This window comes from Salvelinus fontinalis, chromosome 26 (genome assembly GCF_029448725.1).
Source record: "Salvelinus fontinalis isolate EN_2023a chromosome 26, ASM2944872v1, whole genome shotgun sequence".
Classification (NCBI taxonomy): Eukaryota; Metazoa; Chordata; class Actinopteri; order Salmoniformes; family Salmonidae; genus Salvelinus; species Salvelinus fontinalis.
The window spans coordinates 44,027,751-44,048,125 of NC_074690.1; the positions used below are offsets into that span (position 1 = coordinate 44,027,751).

At 42.5% G+C, this 20,375-nt stretch overlaps 1 protein-coding gene across 2 annotated transcripts in view; it reads left to right on the top strand.

The window, feature by feature from the left end:
* LOC129824406 (neurocan core protein-like) overlaps nt 1-9,098 on the top strand; it is a 73,133-nt gene extending 64,035 nt beyond the window's left edge. For both annotated transcript variants that reach the window (XM_055884021.1, XM_055884022.1), the window contains 5 exons: nt 1,296-1,347; nt 3,697-3,886; nt 4,120-4,264; nt 7,343-7,525; nt 7,716-9,098. In XM_055884021.1, coding sequence (XP_055739996.1) covers nt 1,296-1,347; nt 3,697-3,886; nt 4,120-4,264; nt 7,343-7,525; nt 7,716-7,840 — 695 coding nt within the window. In that variant the 3' untranslated portion in view covers nt 7,841-9,098. The remainder of the gene's footprint in view (nt 1-1,295; nt 1,348-3,696; nt 3,887-4,119; nt 4,265-7,342; nt 7,526-7,715) is intronic.
* Nucleotides 9,099-20,375: the final 11,277 nt, after the last annotated feature.

A 20,375-nucleotide genomic window follows, 5' to 3' on the forward strand; every position in this document is an offset into this window, starting at 1 on the left:
TTCTGAATATCTAACTCTACACAACACACGCACTCCTTCGCTCATACAATTCCCAGCATGCAGAGAGAGAGAGAGAATTGGAGGGATCATACTTAAATTCCCAAATGACACCAGATAAGACAGGAGAATTACACCAGATACAACAGACTGACCCTAGTCTCCCGGTACATAGACTATTGCAGCATAGATACTGGAGACTGAGACAGGAGTGGGTCGGGAGACACTGTGGCCCCTTCCGACGATACCCCCGGACAGGACCAATCAGGCAGGATATAACCCCACTCACTTTACCAAAGCACAGCCCCCACACCACTAGAGAGATATCAACAGACCACCAACTTACTACCCTGAGACAAGGCTGAGTATAGCCCATGAAGATCTCCTCTACCGCACAAGCCAAGGTGGTACAAAACCGGACAGGAAGATCACGTCTGTGACTCAACCCACTCAAGTGACCCACCCCTACTAGGGACGGCATGGAAGAGCACTAGTAAGCCAGTGACTCAGTCCCCGTAATAGGGTCAGAGGCAGAGAATCCCAGTGGAGAGAGAGGTGCTGGCCAGGCAGAGACAGCAAGGGCAGTTCATCGCTCCAGTGCCTTGCCATTCACCTTCGCACCCCAGGAGTATCACTCACCGGCTATCAGGCATTGTATCTGTACCTGTCACTGTGCTGCAGAGAGCTGCCTGATCTATGTGCACCGAAACACACGCATGCACACACACTGAAACGAGCGCAGACACGCACACACCGCGCTGGCTCCAGAGTCAGACAGCCGTCCACAACTCCTCATTTGTCCTCCCCCGTGTGTGCAGAAACACTAATAGCAATGAGGATTAATGAATACATAACCCTTAGTTATTAATGAGTCCTCATAATGCACATTAACGAGTCCTCCCCATGCAGAAAAAGGAACAACGTGTGCCGAGAATGGAAATGCAGGATCCATGATTGTAGGTTAAGTGTTTCATTCACTCTCACAGGATTTTAACACCATTAGTATGTGTCCTTGCAGGTCCTGAGAGGTACAATACTGGATGAAAGGTTGAAAGGGTATGAGAATAATCTTCTCTCCTTTTCATCCACCTCTCGCTCTTCTTTTCTCTGTCACTGTCCCTCTTTTCATCTCTGTTTCCCCTCCCCTATCTCTTTCACCCAATCTCTTTCTCTCTTCCTTGCCTCCTTTATCTGTCTTTCTTTGCCCCCTTCCCGTCTTCCATACACTTACCTCTCTCGCCTATCCATCTCTCCTCCCTCCATCCCTCCGCCTCTCTCCTTTCTCCCTCTACTCTTAGACGTTGAGAGCTGTGAACATGGATGGAGGAAGTTCCATGGCCACTGCTACAGGTGCGTGAGAAAAGAAGACCGTTCTACAAACTTTGCCTCTAAACATTCGTCTCAAATCAAATCAAAGTTTATTTGTCATCTACAGTGCCTTCGGAAAGTATAGAGACCCCTTGACTTTTTCCACATTTTGTTATGTTACAGCCTTATTCTAAAATGGATTAAATATGATTTTTTTCCCTCAGCAATCTACACACAATACACCATAATGACAAAGAAAAAACAGATTTTTAGAAATGTTTGTCAATTTTATTTTAAAAAACATTCCTTATTTACATAAGTATTCGGACCCTTTGCTATGAGACTCGAAATTGAGCTCAAGTGCATCCTGTTTCGATTGATCATCCTTGAGATGTTTCTACAACTTTATTGGAGTCCACCTGTGGTACATTCACTTGATTGGACATGATTTGATACACCTGTCTATATTAGGTCCCACAGTTGACAGTGCATATCAGAGCAAAAACCAAGCTATGAGGTCGAAGAAATTGTCAGTAGATCTCATCCCAAACCATCTCAATTTGGTTGAGGTTAGGTGATTGTGGAGGCAAGGTCATCTGATGCAGCACTCCATCACTCTCCTTGGTAAAATAGCCATTACACAGCCTGGAGGTGTGTTGGGTCATTGTCATGTTGAAAAACAAATTATGGTCCCACTAAGCCCAAACCAGATGGAATGGAGTATCGCTGCAGAATGCTGTGGTAGTCATGCTGGTTAAGTGTGCCTTGAATTCTAAATAAATCACTGACAGTGTCACTAGCAAAGCACCCCCACACCATAACACCTCCTCCTCCATGCTTCACAGTGGGAACCACACATGCGGAGATCATCCGTTCACCCACACCGCGTATCACAAAGACACAGCAGTTGGAACCAAAAATCTCCAATTTGGACTCCAGTCCAAAGGACAGATATCCATAGCCCGTGTTTCTTGGCCCAAGCAAGTCTCTTCTTCTTATTAGTGTCCTTTAGTAGTGTTTTTTGTTGTTGCAGCAATTCGACCATGAAGGCCTGATTCACGCAGTCTCCTCTGAACAGTTGATGTTGAGATGTGTCTGTTGCTTGAACTCTGAAGCATTTATTTGGGCTGCAATTTCTGAGGCTGGTAACTCTAATGAACTTATCCTCTGCAGCAGAGGTAACGCTGGGTCTTCCTTTCCTGTGGCGGTCCTCATGAGAGCCAGTTTCATCATAGCGATTGATGGTTTTTGCTACTGCACTGAAATTTCCGCATTGACTGACCTTCATGTCTGAAAATAATGATGGACGGTCAATTCTCTTTGCTTATTTGAGCTGTTCTTGCCATAATATGGACTTGGTCTTTTACCAAATAAGGCTATCTTCTGTGTACCCCCGCTACCTAGTCACAACACAACTGATTGGCTCAAACGCATTAAGAAGGAAAGAAATTCCACAAATTAACTTTTAAGAAGGTACACCTGTTCATTTAAATGCATTTCAGGTGACTATCTCATGAAGCGGTTTAAGAGAATGCCAAGAGTGTGCAAAGCTGTCATCATGGCAAAATGTGTCTATTTGAAGAATCTCAAATATAAAATATATTTAGTTTTTTTAACACTTTTTTGATTACATGATTCCATATGTGTTATTTCATACTTTATGTCTTCACTATTATTCTACAATGTAGAAAATAGTAAAAATTAATTAAAACCCTTGAATGAGAACATTATTCTAAAACTTTTGGCCGGTAGTGTACATTTGCAAAAATGTTTTAAAAAACTGTTTTTGCTTTGTCATTATGTGTCACGCCCTGACCTTAGAGATCCTTCTTATTCTCTATGTTTGGTTAGGTCAGGGTGTGATTCGGGTGGGAGAATCTAGGTTTTCTATTTCTTTGTGGTTTTGGCTGAGTATGGTTCCCAATCAGAGGCAGCTGTCTATCGTTGTCTCTGATTGGAGATCATATATAAGTTGTCATTTTTCTTTTGGGTTTTGTGGGATCTTGTTTTCTGCATAGTTTATTTTGCCTTACAGTACTGTGCGCATTCGTTTTTGTCCTTGTTATTTTGCTTTTGGTGTCATCAATAAAATAGAACGATGTACGCCTACCTTGGTCCGGTCATTCCACAAACGAGAGCCGTAACATTATGGGGTATTGTGTGTCGATCGAAGAGGGGAAAAAACTATTTGATCCATTTTAGAATAAGGCTGTAACGTAACAAAATGTGGAAAAAGTCAAGGGGTCTGAGTACTTTCCGAATGCACTGTACAGAGGTTACAACGGGGTGTAAAACAGTGCAACGGTGCTATGAAATACTTACTTTCTCTCAACATAATAACAATAATATCTCATTCTACTGAAATGACATCTACCTGTTTCTCCACTTCAGGTACTTCTCTCACAGACACACCTGGGAGGATGCAGAGAAGGACTGCAGAGTGCACAGCGCCCACCTTAGTAGTATCACCTCAGCCACAGAGCAGGAGTTCATCAATGGTCTGGGCCATGATAACGCCTGGATTGGCTTGAATGATCGCACCGTGGAGGAGGACTTCCAGTGGACTGATGTCAATGACCTGGTGAGATTCGATATTCCTCTCTGTCAATAACATGTCATATTAGGCTCAGTTTGTGAATATATGTGATTTGTACCTGTACTTGATCCTCACAGTTGGAATAATGTGTGTAAAGTGTAACTACAGATGTATAACTGGGTGATTATTAGTTTATAACAGATTTAAAGCCAATTTAGCATGACTACAGTATAATAGAAAATGATTGCAATGTAACATAATTGTGTGGTATTGTGTAGGTATATGAGAACTGGCGAGAAAGCCAGCCTGATAACTTCTTCGCGGGCGGAGAGGATTGTGTGGTGACCATCGCCCATGAGGACGGCAAGTGGAATGATGTGCCCTGCAACTATAACCTGCCCTACGTCTGCAAGAAAGGCACAGGTAAAAGAACAATGATGCATTTACATGGCAATAACGTCCTCAGTAAGGGTTTTCGAAACGGCGGGTTCCTATTGGATAGCAGCATTAGACTGGGCTGTGCCTAGAGACATCACGGCAAATAGCGATTTTGGAAATACTGTTTCATATTATGTTCCAAAGCCTTCATTTTCCTCTGCAAAGCCTTGTATCCTCTGGTGACTGTTCTGTTTTGTCAATAGAATGTCTGGCAGTGAAACGCACAAACTTCACATCAGCCCTAATTGTAAGAGCATAATGACAGTTTTATCAACGGAAAATGCCAGAAGAAATATGGCCTTTTGGTTAAACGTGTCAATCTAGTATTTAGTTCAACAGGTTATTATTGACTAGCATCAGACATAGTGTCATGCATTATTTTTTCTGTTGCCTTATCGACAGACAGAAGATAGTGCTATTTCTAAACCTCTGAAATTCCCCTAGAAACGACCCAATTAATATGCGGGCTGCCAAACCTCAATAGGCAGCAGTGTGACGAGCGGCTTTTAAGGGCTTGATTCAATCAGATCTGCTTTAGCCAACATCAACATAGCGGTTGTTTTGGCGGTGTTGGAGGGGGAACTGCGTTAGAGCTGTCAAATCATGCTGGAAACCCTAGACCCACTACAAATCGTATAACGCCCCAACAGATCCACAGAGCTGCAATCTCAAATCGCACTCCACACTGCCCTTTCCCACCTGGACAAAAGGAACACCTATGTGAGAATGCTGTTCATTGACTAGAGCTCAGCGTTCAACACCATAGTGCCCACAAACCTCATCAGTAAGCTAAGGACCCTGGGACTAAACATCTCCCTCTGAAACTGGATCCTGGACTCCCTGACAGGATGCCCCCAGGTGGTAAGGGTAGGCAACAACACATCTGCCACGCTGATCCTCAACACTGGGGCCCCTCAGGGGTGCGTGCTTAGTCTCCTCCTGTACTCCCTGTTCAGGAGGTAAGAAACCTGGCAGTATGGTGCCAGGACAACAACCTCTCCCTCAATGTGAGCAAGACAAAGGAGCTGATCGTGAACTATAGGAAAAGGAGGGCCAAGCCGGCCCCCATTAACATCGACGGGGCTGAAATTGAGCGGGTCGAGAGTTTCAAGTTCCTTGGTGTCCAACGAAATATCATGGTACAATCACACCAAGACAGTTGTGAAGAGGGCACGACACCTTTTCAACCTCAGGAGACTGAAAAGATTTGGCATGGGTCCCCAGATCCTCAAAAAGTTTTACAGCAGCACCAGTACATCACTGGGCCCCAGCTTCCTGATATCCAAGACCTATATGCGGTGTCAGAGGAAGGCCCAGAAAATGGTCAAAGACTCCAGTCACCCGAGTCATAGACTGTTTTCTCTGCTACCGCACGGCAAGTGGTACCGGAGCGCCAAGTCTAGGACCAAAAAGGTCCTTAACAGCTTCTACTCCCAAGCCTTAAGACTGCTGAACAATTAATCAAATGGCCACCCGGACTATTTACACTGCTGCTACTCGCTGTTAATCATCTATGCATAGTCACTTTACAAATGACCTCGACTAACCTGTACCCCCGCACATTGACTCGGTACCGGTACCCCCTGTATATAGTCTCATGATTTGTTATGTAATTTTCTTGTTACTTTTAGATTTTTGGGGGTTTGCTTGTTTTTTCTTTCTTCACTTTAGTTTATTTAGTAAATCATTTCTTAACTCTATTTCTTGAACTGCATTGTTGGTTAAGGGCTTGTAAGTAAGCATTTCACGGTAAGGTCTACACTTGTTGTAGTCGGCGCATCTGACAAGTAAAATTTGATTAGATTTGATTTGAAATCCCAAGTGTCTCCCGGCATTATACCTAAAGCGGACATTGCCATTGCTGCACGGAGTCACATTAACAGAAATCCCATGCAGCCTTTACAAATTCAAACACTGGCATATGAGATGTAATCTACACCTAGATAATGCTGATAGAAATCCTCATTATTTCATAGAATTATTTTTCAATTTGAGAGTAATTATTTCTACAGTATATAAGCCTACACTTTCTCGTTCTGAACTTCTATCTGGAGTGGGGCAGGTGTGGCTTCGTGACAATGACCGCAGGGGCAGCTGCTCACCTATTTGATGGCTCCAATGCAGTTCCACCTGCGACACCGCCAAAACATCCGCTATGCAGGTGTCTGCTAGCCAGTTAAGATGCTAGTGTATAAAGCTCAAAACACAGAAGTCTGAAGTGCATTTTTTATTTTTAACTCCTAGTTGATCTAAACAGAAAACTCCATCTCTCTCTGTTGCCATTTTATCTCACCCTACGGATAATTACTTGCGCTACAAAGCCACCATTTGCCATCTTGTATAAAGCTGGCATTAAATTGCCAGTGACTGTTTTGCCCTCAGATCTGTCCCCGAAGTCCCAAAATGCATCTCTTTGTTACCCTGATGTAATTGTGACACTGTGGAATGAGAACAGGAGCAAGGATTTATGAGATAGCCTGAAGCCTAGCTCCTTGAATACAGAGCGTGGAAGAGCGAGACAGACAGAGAGAGAGGCAGAGAGCGAGAGAGAGGGAGAGAGAAATAGATGGGAGAGGCAGAGTGAGAAAGAGGGAGGGGAGAATATGGGAGCTGTCTTGGGTCTCTATCACTTGGTACTGCTCCATACCAACTGCAGAGCACCCAGTTTCTCCCTTTGGGCAGCACTCAATCTTGCCAACTGTCTTCAGGTGGGATTCAGTAGCAATAGTGCAACCTAGGGAGAGAAGAAAGGAACTGCAAGCAAGATACCATACAGATACATGTAGGATTTTAATTTGAGCCCGTTTACAACAGCAGGAAAATAATCCTGCATCAACGGGAAATATGAATTATTATGTGTATTATAATTAATGGAAATGCTTTAGTGGTTGATGCATTTTTCAAAGTGGAAATTACAAACTTCAGAAGCCTTTTCCTGCAAAATGTCTCCTGCAACAGGGTCATCAAATTCAGATCCCACATCTGTAGCTACATACAGTATCTTGTGCTTTTGCTTTGTTGCTCAACACAGCTATTTTTTGTTATTGTCGGCCCGTCTGACAGTGCTGTGTGGAACACCACCCGCCGTGGAGAACGCCCATCTGATTGGCCGTCGGCGGTCCCACTATGACATACATGCTGTTGTGCGTTACCAGTGTACTGAAGGTTTCTACCAGCGCCACATCCCCACTGCGCGTTGCCGGGCCAACGGCATCTGGGACCGGCCCAAGATCATCTGCACAAAGTGTGAGTGACAAGCACCAGATTTTGTTCTGAAAAAAACCCACATTTGTTATGTTATGCAACCTTTTTTGGATAACAAACCTATATTCACCCAGGTCAGCCATAAACATGTGTGTATTGCCTCTAATATGGGCTCAATAAGAAACAGAATGGTACATTTTGTCACTGCACCCTCTGTGTTCCCCTCCGTCAGCTCAGCGATCCCACCGGTACCGCCGCAACCACCACCACGGCCAGCGCCGGGAGCGCAGGAACCACAGGAGACATGGAGGAGAGGCACACAGGGAGAGGGGAAAGGATGCACACAGCCACTACTGAACCAAATACTACACCTCCCATAATGCCCTGTGCCGGACCCCTGACATATCCTGTGACTGAGTGGATCAACCATTCAGGACTCACAATCAACAATAGTTGACGTTTATTTTTTCCTGACCTATTTCAGTCTGTCTCTTTGGGTTAAAATCTCACTTGAGATACTGTATGTGTGCAAAACTTTTATGAAAAGGACCTATTGACATCAGTGCAAAAAAAGTGAATTGTTCACGCGTACATATCTAAAGTTAGGATTTGTTCCTTTGTTGCTGATTTTTGTTTACCCCCGGTCCATTACAACAGTATTACCCGTTCTCTCGCTAACACGGTCGCTAATATCTTAGAAACAGCAAATCCTTGGCATGTGTACGGATAACATATTCTCGCTGTCTAAACATAAATACAGTGACGTGTGTGTGTGTGTCAGGGTGTCTATACTATGCGAGTGTGTTCTGCAAAGTTCAAAGCTTGTTCTACATCTCAGAACTCCTTTTAGTATTCTGTTTATAAAGCACAAATGTAATTAATGCAAGTGAGCTAGTTAGCGTTCAGTCTCAAATAACCCAGAGCCTTTGTATGTATACTGTACTTGTTATGTTTCTTTAGGACTCCTGAATAGCAGGTTTTATTATTCAACTTACATGCCATTTTTAATATTTGCTATCTCCTCATGTAATGTTACTATTTATTATGGACTCTTCGCAAGTTAATATACAGTATGTAGATTTGTTTTTACATAATCCAACGAGGCAATGTAAAACCTTTTCGTTTTATATACCATTCTTACAATCAAAAGTAACGAAGGTAATTGATTGCCTCTCTCTGTACTGTAAATACTGTGGTGTTTTGTTTGTTTGTTATTGACTGGTATTTGATTGATACCTGAGCCTTGTCATGACCCAGTCATGTACCAGTCATGACCCAGTCATGTACCAGTCATGACCCAGTCATGTACCAGTCATGTACTCCGTATCGTCCTCTAAAATAACAACTAAAACGGACCCATTGATCTAGATGGAATAGGATAGATCGAAATACTGCGGACTGCGACAAAACTTTACGGAGGTATCTGCTTGGTGGTCAAAAGTCCCAATCTTTGCCCGGCTCCAATATGTGACGGTTAGGATGCCATGATTCATGATGCATATGGTTCTTCTGATATTTGATTGGGCGTAATCCCTTTTTTTGGTGTTATGACTTCCTGTCCTGCTGTTGTGTTCCATTCTTAATAAAGCTGCAAAAACTTAATGAACGACGACAATGTATCTGGTCAGTTTCGTGATTAAGCCGGGCTCAAACGCTATTATTTCAGTGTCTCTGAGTTTTCTTTCTGTTTCTCGACCACGTCATTTTTATACACTACCTCAAACACTGACGATTGAGATCGGTTTGTGTCTAACATCCTATAGCAAAAGAACGAACCCAACTGAAAGTCTTTGAATTTCTGTGTCCTCTATTTACTTAATTCTCTACCCAGAGAAAGAGGCCATTCTGGCCAATAGTTTCATCCTGTTTGGATCAAAGAAGCAGTTTTCTCCTCTCTTTGGTCTCTATTGAATAGATTGTGGAGGGAAAGTACATCTAAAATAAATCTAAAACGGTGATCTTCAACCTTTTCTTTGCCCAGGGACCACCTCCCAGGTAAACCGGTGATCCAAGCATCCCCAGCATACAGAAGAAGAAAAAAATGCCACGTGTCTTGTCTTATCAGGTGAATGATAATGGCAAGGGGAAGTAATCAACATTTTAAAATGAATAAGTTTGGTAGATAGTTGTAAACTCCAACATATTCTATTAGCTGGAAAGGTAATTCTAAACTTTTTCACGAAGGACAGCTGTTTAGCTGGTTAAACAAAGATTAGCCATGTGCTGGAAAAAATGTACAGTACCAGTCAAAAGTTTGGACACACCTACTCATTCAACGCTTTTTCTTTATTTGTACTATTTTCTACATTGTAGAATAATAGTGAAGACAACACAACAATGAAATAACACATATGGAATCATGTAGTAACCAAAAAAGTGTTGAAAAATTGAAATATATTTTATATTTGAGATTCTTCAAAGTAGCCTCCCTTTGCACAATCTTTGCATTCTCTCAACCAGCTTCATGAGGTAGTCACCTGGAATGCATTTAAATTAACAAGTGTGCCTTCTTAAAAGTTAATTTGTGGAATTTCTTTCCTTAATGTGTTTGAGCCAATCAGTTTTAATGTGACAAGGTAGGGGTGGTATACAGAAGATAGCCCTATTTAGTAAAAGACCAAGTCCATATTATGGCGAGAACAGCTTAAATAAGCAAAGAGAAATGACAGTCCATCATTACTTTAAGACATGAAGGTCAGTCAATCCGGAAGATTTCAACAACTTTTAAAGTTTCTTCAAGTGCAGTCGCAAAAAAAATCAAGCGCCATGATGAAACTGGCTCTCATGATGACCGCCACAGGAAAGGAAGACTCAGAGTTCATTAGAGTTACCAGCCTCAGAAATTGCAGCCCAAATAAATGCTTCACGGAGTTCAAGTAACAGACACATCTCAACATCAACTGTTCCGAGGAGGCGTGAATCAGGCCTTCCGGGTCGAATTGCTACAAAGTTACCACTACTAAAAGACACCAATAAGAAGAAGAGACTTGCTTGGGCCAAGAAACACGAGCAATGGACATTAAACCAGTGGAAATCTGTCCTTTGGTCAAATCCAAATTAGAAATTTTTGGTTCCAACCGCTGTGTCTTTGTGAGACGCAGAGTAGGTTAACAGATGATCTCTGCATGTGTGGTTCTCACCGTGAAGCATGGAAGAGGAGGTGTGATGGTGTGGGGATGCTTTGCTGGTGACACTGTCAGTACTGTCAGTGATTTATTTAGGCACACTTAACCAGCATGGCTGCCACAGCATTCTGCAGCGATACGCCATCCCATCTGGTTTGCGCTTAGTGGGACTATCATTTGTTTTTCAACAGCACAATGACCCAAAACACCTCCAGGCTGTGTAAGAGCTATTTGAACGAGAAGGAGAGTGGTGGAGTGCTGCATCAGACGACCTGGCCTCCACAATCACCCAACCCCAACACAATTGAGATGGCTTGGGATGAGTTGGACCACAGAGTGGGGAACCCACGCCCGCTTACTTTTTATTTTTCTTCCACCCCAGTAGCCGAACGCCACTCTGGTCTGGTGGAAATATCACCGCCGTGTCGACTCTCCACAGCCGACTGGCCGGTGCTCAGCAGGGTTCCATCCCGAAGGGGTCTCCCCCTTCCCTGGAGAACGGAGCTGTTCTTGACCCAACTAACCAGCCATGGAGGTACATCACTCGCCGTGGATGTCGGAGAAAGCGGCCCCTGGCAACGGGGGTCTCCATGAAGATGTTGAGCCCGGACTTGACACAGATCATAAACAGCTTTGCCGCCCTGGATCCAGAGGTTCCGGCGCCTTCTTCCTTGGGGGCTTCACATTCAAGATAGGATCTGGAGGTGCCTGCGTCTTCGTCCTCGATTCTGTCTCCCTCTTCAGTGGCTTCTACCTCGGGTTCATATCCTCAGAGCTCCCACCCTCATCAGACCGTGAGGCTGCCTGAGAGACCGGCGCACCAGGAGCACGAGTACAGGACATAACAAGATGCTTCCGACTGTTCTACCACAGATGCCGGGAGCTGACACTGTCGTAGTCCATGTGGGGTCAAACGACACCAGCAGGGCTAGCTCGGAACATTTGAAAATGGATTTTAAAGAACTGATGTTAGCATGAAAAGACTCCAAAAAACGGCCAATCATTTCAGGTCCAATACCATGGTTGGACCGCGGGTGTGAAAGATTCAGCAGACTGCTGGCATTACTCATCTGGCTAAAAGACTGTAGCTCTGCTGGAGTCACTTTTATAGATAACTTTGACAGCATCTGGAAACAGAAGATACTCTACAGGAATGACGTAGTCCATCCAATCATCTTGGCTCCTGGACTCTGTCCACGCATTTCAAGGCTGCGTTGAAACAATGACTGGTAAATGATCCAAGACCAGCTCAGTTAATCCCTACCATTGTGACAATGAGTCGTCATAATGCTGCATCAAATGTACATGATCCTATGGGCATTGGCAAACACGATGTAAGTCATTTAATGTATGTACCCCTAATTGCACCGAATACTTGTTTATCCCACAGCTATTATCCTTGTTTATCCTACAGCTATTGTATGCAGTAATCATGAGCCTATGAACCAGAGTTACACTGTTAGCACTGAGGCGGTGTGCCCTAGTAGCAAGACCACTTTGTGCAGCTCACCCTGCACTATCAGCTCCAATGTAAATAACATGAGTAAGTCTACTTCTGATAAGCGTCCCAGTAAAGCATTATAAATAAAGTATAATAAAGTATATTTTCTAGGTGATTTAAATATTGACTTGTTTTCATCAGGCTGCCCACTCAAGAAAAAGCTTCAAACTGTAACCAGTGCCTGCAACCTGGTTCATGTTGTTAGTCAAACTACCAGGGTAGTTACAAACAGCACAGGAATTAAATCATCAACATGTATTGATCACATCTTTACTAATGCTGCATAAATTTGCTTTAAAGCAGTATCCAAATCCATAGGATGTAGTGATCACAATATAATTGCCATATCTAGGAAAACCAAAGTTCCAAAGGTTGGGCTTAATATAGTGTATAAAAGTTCATACAATAAGTTTTGTAGTGATTCATATGATGATGATGTAAAGAATATTTGCAGGTCTGTGGTGTATAATGAGGAGCAACCAGCCACTGCACTTGACACATTTATGAAAATAGCTTATTCCAGTTACTTATAAGTATGCACCCATTAATAAAAGGACTGTAAAAACTGTTAAATCCCCTTGGATTGATGAGGAATTGAAAAATTGTACGGTTGAGAGGGATGAGGCAAAAGGTATGGCAAATAACTGATTGGCAAACGTACTGCAAATTAAGAAATCATGTGACTAAATAAAAATAAACTATACTATGAAACCAAGATAAATTATATAGAGAATGAGACATTTACAGTCTCTTTAATCTTTCCAGGTTGCTGAGATTCAAATCACCGAAATGAAAGCAGGATAGTCAGTTAGCATCAAAACGATGGATAAAGGACTATTTTCACTACTTTTAACAGCAAGGAAATATAACAGATGTTCAGTGCGGCCCTCTGGACAGTGACATACCTCAGTTTCACAAGGCACCCCGTAAGGTCTGAGCAAGCTAATTTCCTGCTATTCTATACATTTTGGCAGGTATGTTATCATCATGTTATTACATGGACCTGATCCACAACCTGGCAGGTATGTCATTATCATGTTATTACATGGACCTGATCCACAACCTGGCAGGTATGTCATTATCATGTTATTACATGGACCTGATCCACAACCTGACAGGTACAGTATGTCATTATCATGTTATTACATGGACCTGATCCACAACCTGGCAGGTATGTCATTATCATGTTATTACATGGACCTGATCCACAACCTGGCAGGTATGTCATTATCATGTTATTACATGGACCTGATCCACAACCTGACAGGTACAGTATGTCATTATCATGTTATTACATGGACCTGATCCACAACCTGGCAGGTACAGTATGTCACTATCATGTTATTACATGGACCTGATCCACAACCTGGCAGATACAGTATGTCATTATCATGTTATTACATGGACCTGATCCACAACCTGGCAGGTATGTCATTATCATGTTATTACATGGACCTGATCCACAACCTGACAGGTACAGTATGTCATTATCATGTTATTACATGGACCCGATCCACAACCTGGCAGGTATGTCATTATCATGTTATTACATGGACCTGATCCACAACCTGGCAGGTACAGTATGTCATTATCATGTTATTACATGGACCTGATCCACAACCTGGCAGGTATGTCATTATCATGTTATTACATGGACCTGATCCACAACCTGACAGGTACAGTTTGTCATTATCATGTTATTACATGGACCTGATCCACAACCTGGCAGGTATGTCATTATCATGTTATTACATGGACCTGATCCACAACCTGGCAGGTATGTCATTATCATGTTATTACATGGACCTGATCCACAACCTGACAGGTACAGTATGTCATTATCATGTTATTACATGGACCTGATCCACAACCTGGCAGGTACAGTATGTCACTATCATGTTATTACATGGACCTGATCCACAACCTGGCAGATACAGTATGTCATTATCATGTTATTACATGGACCTGATCCACAACCTGGCAGGTATGTCATTATCATGTTATTACATGGACCCGATCCACAACCTGGCAGGTATGTCATTATCATGTTATTACATGGACCTGATCCACAACCTGGCAGGTACAGTATGTCATTATCATGTTATTACATGAACCTGATCCACAACCTGGCAGGTATGTCATTATCATGTTATTACATGGACCTGATCCACAACCTGGCAGGTATGTCATTATCATGTTATTACATGGACCTGATCCACAACCTGGCAGATACAGTATGTCATTATCATGTTATTACATGGACCTGATCCACAACCTGGCAGGTACAGTATGTCATTATCATGTTATTACATGAACCTGATCCACAACCTGGCAGGTACAGTATGTCATTATCATGTTATTACATGAACCTGATCCACAACCTGGCAGGTACAGTATGTCATTATCATGTTATTACATGGACTTGATCCACAACCAAGCTGGTATGCTATTATGTTATCTTTTGGCAACTTCTATAAGGGGAAAAAATCTGGGGTTTTCTTCAGAGAGAGAACACTCCCAACAAATCACAACTCAGACATGCCAGAACAATGTGATCCGAAAGCGAAGTTTGCATGCGAAACATCTGTGGTGGTTTTAGTGAAGGAGGTTGATGCAAACTAGCCACTTGCAAAAAGCACTCATTAAAAATAACCTCCCTGATCTCCATCTTGCTAGATACTATTTTGTATTTCATTCAAGCGGATAAGGCAGTGAAGTAGTTCCTCTATGCCAAAAGAGTCCGTCAATGAAACCAAGTCCATAGCCACAAAGCGTGTCAGAGTAAAACATTGGTCGTAAAGTGCTGAGAATAGGGACATTTTACTCCTACTCTTAAGGGTAAAAATAAAAGCTATGCATGAAGCCTCTTTAGTCATAAGAGTCACACCTAGTCAACAGATATTTCGGAGACCTCATGAGCTGTTTCTCTCCTCCTCTTCGTCTGAAGAGGAGGAGTAGGGATCAGACCAAAATGCAGCGGGTTGTGAAGACATAGTGAATATTTATTAACAGAATGACGAAACACAAAAACTCTTTAACAAACTACAAAACAAATAAACAACGTAGACTGACCTAAAACATGAGAACTTACAAATACACGAAGAACGCACGAACAGGTACAGACTAGAAACCAATGCTACAGTCCCGTGTGGTACGAACATACATACAGACACGGAAGACAATCACCCACAAACAAACAGTGAGAACAGCCTACCTTAAATATGGTTCTCAATCAGAGGAAACGTCAAACACCTGCCTCTAATTGAGAACCATATCAGGCAACACATTAAACCCCAACATAGAAACACAACACATAGAATGCCCACCCAGCTCACGTCCTGACCAAAAAACAAAGGATTAACATAATAACTAGGGTCAGAACATGACAGCTGTCCTAACCAGTTAAGAGGTACCAGCAGATTTCTTGATAACAGTGGCGAACCGTGACTATTGGAGCTAGGCCCTCAGTCGCAGAAAAAGATCTGACGTCATAGATATAGATAGAGAACTCGGATGCCTGTGTATACAGAGCATGACTTGAGACCTTTCTTTTGCAGACCTATGTAAGAGAAGCAATTCTTTGATGACAGAGTCAAACGGTCCTAAGTCACGCCTCGGCTGTGGCTCACAGAAGCAGCACACGTACACAACGGTTGCAAATACCGATAGCAGGAACCACGTTAGAAGAAAATACGGTTGCGGCGTTTCAAAGAAACATTTGCCAAAACAAACAGTCACTCAAATAGCGGCGGAATAAATTCAGCCACACATCTAGTCACATTGTTTCAAGACCACGGACAGTATATCCTGTCAGAGAAAAAAAAAAAGTTGCACTGTATCGCCAGCATGCACAATTTAAAAATGCACCACAACACAAAATGTCATGTACCCAGAACTTCCAACTGCAACGTCTTTACCTTTGTTTTTACCACACAACCAGTGATCTAAAGCTGAAATAATATGAACGAGATAGCAACAAAAAGCAAGCTCTAGATTAAAACAAAAAGTCCACTCACCATTATGATTATCAGTTAAAAACGAAGTCCATTCACCTGTCCTTCTTTATGAAATGGGAAATGGCAGGTTCATATAGCTTGTCTTTTGATTTTAAATCTGAAAGAAGTAATTTTTTGATTGAGATCAAAGCCAGGGCTGACAGTCGAGCATATCCAGTGTTGTTCCTGGAATATGTCTTGATCCTTTTAAGTGCAGAAAATGTTCTTTCTACTGATGCAGTGGACACTGGAATGGTCAAAACTAGACAGGTAAAGCAGATACAATTAGTGCATACTATCAGTTAGTCTCTTCTGTTGGAGAAAGTGGAACAGATCAGCCAGGCTCTTACCCTCAAAGTCAGACATTGAGTACATAACGATGAGATCATAAGTCAGTGTCAATGACGTTGGCTGGTGCCTTCTATTCAAAGCCTGAGGGCCTAGCTAATGATAATTGAGCCCAGCAAGATTATTTCTACCAAGAGACTAGCAACAAAACAAATCTGATTGGATATTTTTTTCTCTTGGAAATGAACCCTTCTTTTTCCAACACGAACTGCAATAGGAAGATCATTACAATTAAGACCAAAACATATTGAATCAATGAAAACAAAATGACAAATTATTATATAGAAAAATGTATACAGATTTGTATCTATCCTTAGGCCCTCTCTGCATAGAGAGCCATGACGGTTCCCCACTGCTTGATAATAGCTAAATGCAGCTAGTCAGTGGTTCCTGCTCCACATGAAATTGCTTTAAGTTTGGAGTTGTTAGATAAACTCTGATGCCCTCTGGGTGCCATTTTCTAAGCAATACATACCGTGGGGCAAAAAAAGTATTTAGTCAGCCACTAATTATGCAAGTTCTCCCACTGTAACGGCTGTCTATCTCTTCCTCCTCATCTGACGAGGAGAGGCGAGAAGGATCGGAGGACAAATACGCAGAGTGGTAAGTGTCCATGTTTTAATAATATAAACTGAACACTACACAAATAACAAATGTGAACGAACCGAAACAGTACCGTGTGGCGACAAACACTGACACGGAAGACAAACACCCACAAACCAACAGTGAAAACAGGCAACCTAAATATGGCTCCCAATCAGAGACAATGCAAAACACCTGCCTCTGATTGAGAACCATATCAGGCTAAATGAACAAACCTAAACATAGAAACAAATAACATAGACTGCCCACCCCAACTCACGCCCTGACCATACTAAATAAAGACAAAACAAGGGAAAATAAAGGTCAGAACGTGACTCCCACTTAAAAAGATGAGAGAGGCCTGTAATTTTCATCATAGGTACACTTCAACTATGACAGACAAAATAAGAAAAAAAAATCCAGAAAATCACATTGTAGGATTTTTATGAATTTATTTGCAAATTATGGTGGAAAATAAGTATTTGATCAATAACAAAAGTTTATCTCAATACTTTGTTATATACCCTTTGTTGGCAATGACAGAGGTCAAACGTTTTCTGTAAGTCTTCACAAGGTTTTCACACACTGTTGCTGGTATTTTGGCCCATTCCTCCATGCAGATCTCCTCTAGAGCAGTGATGTTTTGGGGCTGTTGCTGGGCAACACGGACTTTCAACTCCCTCCAAAGATTTTCTATGGGGTTGAGATCTGGAGACTGGCTAGGCCACTCCAGGACCTTGAAATGATTCTTACGAAGCCACTCCTTCGTTGCCCGGGCTGTGTGTTTGGGATCATTGTCATGCTGAAAGACCCAGCCACGTTTCATCTTCAATGCCCTTGCTGATGGAAGGAGGTTTTCACTCAAAATCTCACGATACATGGCCCCATTCATTCTTTCCTTTACACGGATCAGTCGTCCTGGTCCCTTTGCAGAAAAACAGCCCCAAAGCATGATGTTTCCACCCCCATGCTTCACAGTAGGTATGGTGTTCTTTGGATGCAACTCAGCATTCTTTGTCCTCCAAACACGACGAGTTGAGTTTTTACCAAAAAGTTCTATTTTGGTTTCATCTGATCATATGACATTCTCCCAATCTTCTTCTGGATCATCCAAATGCTCTCTAGCAAACTTCAGACGGGCCTGGACATGTACTGGCTTAAGCAGGGGGACACGTCTGGCACTGCAGGATTTGAGTCCCTGGCGGCGTAGTGTGTTACTGATGGTAGGCTTTGTTACTTTGGTCCCAGCTCTCTGCAGGTCATTCACTAGGTCCCCCCGTGTGGTTCTGGGATTTTTGCTTCTTGTGATCATTTTGACCCCACGGGGTGAGATCTTGCGTGGAGCCCCAGATCGAGGGAGATTATCAGTGGTCTTGTATGTCTTCCATTTCCTAATAATTGCTCCCACAGTTGATTTCTTCAAACCAAGCTGCTTACCTATTGCAGATTCAGTCTTCCCAGCCTGGTGCAGGTCTACAATTTTGTTTCTGGTGTCCTTTGACAGCTCATTGGTCTTGGCCATAGTGGAGTTTGGAGTGTGACTGTTTAGGTTGTGGACAGGTGTCTTTTATACTGATAACACGTTCAAACAGGTGCCATTAATACAGGTAACGAGTGGAGGACAGAGGAGCCTTTTAAAGAAGAAGTTACAGGTCTGTGAGAGCCAGAAATCTTGCTTGTTTGTAGGTGACCAAATACTTATTTTCCGACATAATTTGCAAATAAATTCATTAAAAATCCTACAATGTGATTTTCTGGATTTTTTTTCTCATTTTGTCTGTCATAGTTGAAGTGTACCTATGATGAAAATTACAGGCCTCATCTTTTTAAGTGGGAGAACTTGCACAATTGGTGGCTGACTAAATACTTTTTTGCCCCACTGTATATTGTAAACTACCTTCATTAGATACACTTCGATTTCAAAACTATAAGTCCTATAAACACAGGCGATCAACCTCACAGTGCTCACCTGCAACACCTGTCAATTTATTTATTTATTTACTTACCGTTATTTTACCAGGTAAGTTGACTGAGAACACGTTCTCATTTGCAGCAACGACCTGGGGAATAGTTACAGGGGAGAGGAGGGGGATGAATGAGCCAATTGTAAACTGGGGATTATTAGGTGACCATGATGGTTTGAGGGCCAGATTGGGAATTTAGCCAGGACACCGGGGTTAACACCCCTACTCTTACGATAAGTGCCATGGGATCTTTAATGACCTCAGAGAGTCAGGACACCCGTTTAACGTCCCATCCGAAAGACGGCACCCTACAATGTATCAACACATGACCCCATAGTCCCTCCCCCACTTCCAGTCCCGTTCGGGGAGCAGCCAGAGGTGACGATGAACGTGTGTGAGGCCAAGGACGTGCTAGGTTCATGGCTGACTGGCTTCCAGACACCAAATCAGAGCTGGAGGAGATTTGCACGGTAGAGGACATCAAGGAGCAGGTCATGGAGGGGAAGCAACGTACCCCTGCCATCTGGGTCATCTCCAATGGTAACCTGAATGAGCCACACCCGCCCCGTACCGGACCCTGCATGGTTTTTTGGGAAGATACATAAATGGAGACATACGAGGCAGCCAGACAGGAGTGGACCTAGAAATTGAAATAATAGAGAGGAACCAGAGAAACCATGTGAGTTTTCTCACAAGACTTTAAACTGATGTGATACACTTTTTTTAGCTTGTCTGTGACCCATCTAAAGCACTATCACAATTTTCTGGTGACACAGCTGATAAACAAAACAATATTTCAAGTCTGAATTCAAGTCTGAACTGAAACCCCACAGACACTTGAAAGGACACAAACTGTACAGATCAAACAGAACTGTACAGATGATTGTATCAGACATTTTTCACCTGATGTATGTTTTTAATGTTGGACTCTTTAACTTCTAATGGTTGACATTTTAGAGTTATTATTGTAGTATTCAAACACAATACAGTAGCCCATACTAGGTTGCTGGTTAAACAGTAATTGTAAAGCTTATGGGGACATCTAGTGCCTCTTAGGGACATTACAACTCATTTTCACCAATGACATTCTAGGTGACCATACACATTATGTACCTCAACATTATTTTACACACACAGTAACACAGGTAAGCTATTCTGTATCACACGTGCACAATTCACATTACTCCAATAACAAAACAGTAAAACAGTCACAAAACACATTTCTCAAAACTCCATAATAATTGATTGTTACAGAGTTGCCCCTGGTCTTCTGTGTTCTCTTTTACCTGAGCTACATTCACCTATCAAATTTGAAGTAAGACATTTGGTCTAAACCTTTTTGAAAATCAGGCTAAAGAGAACAGTGAATCATCACAT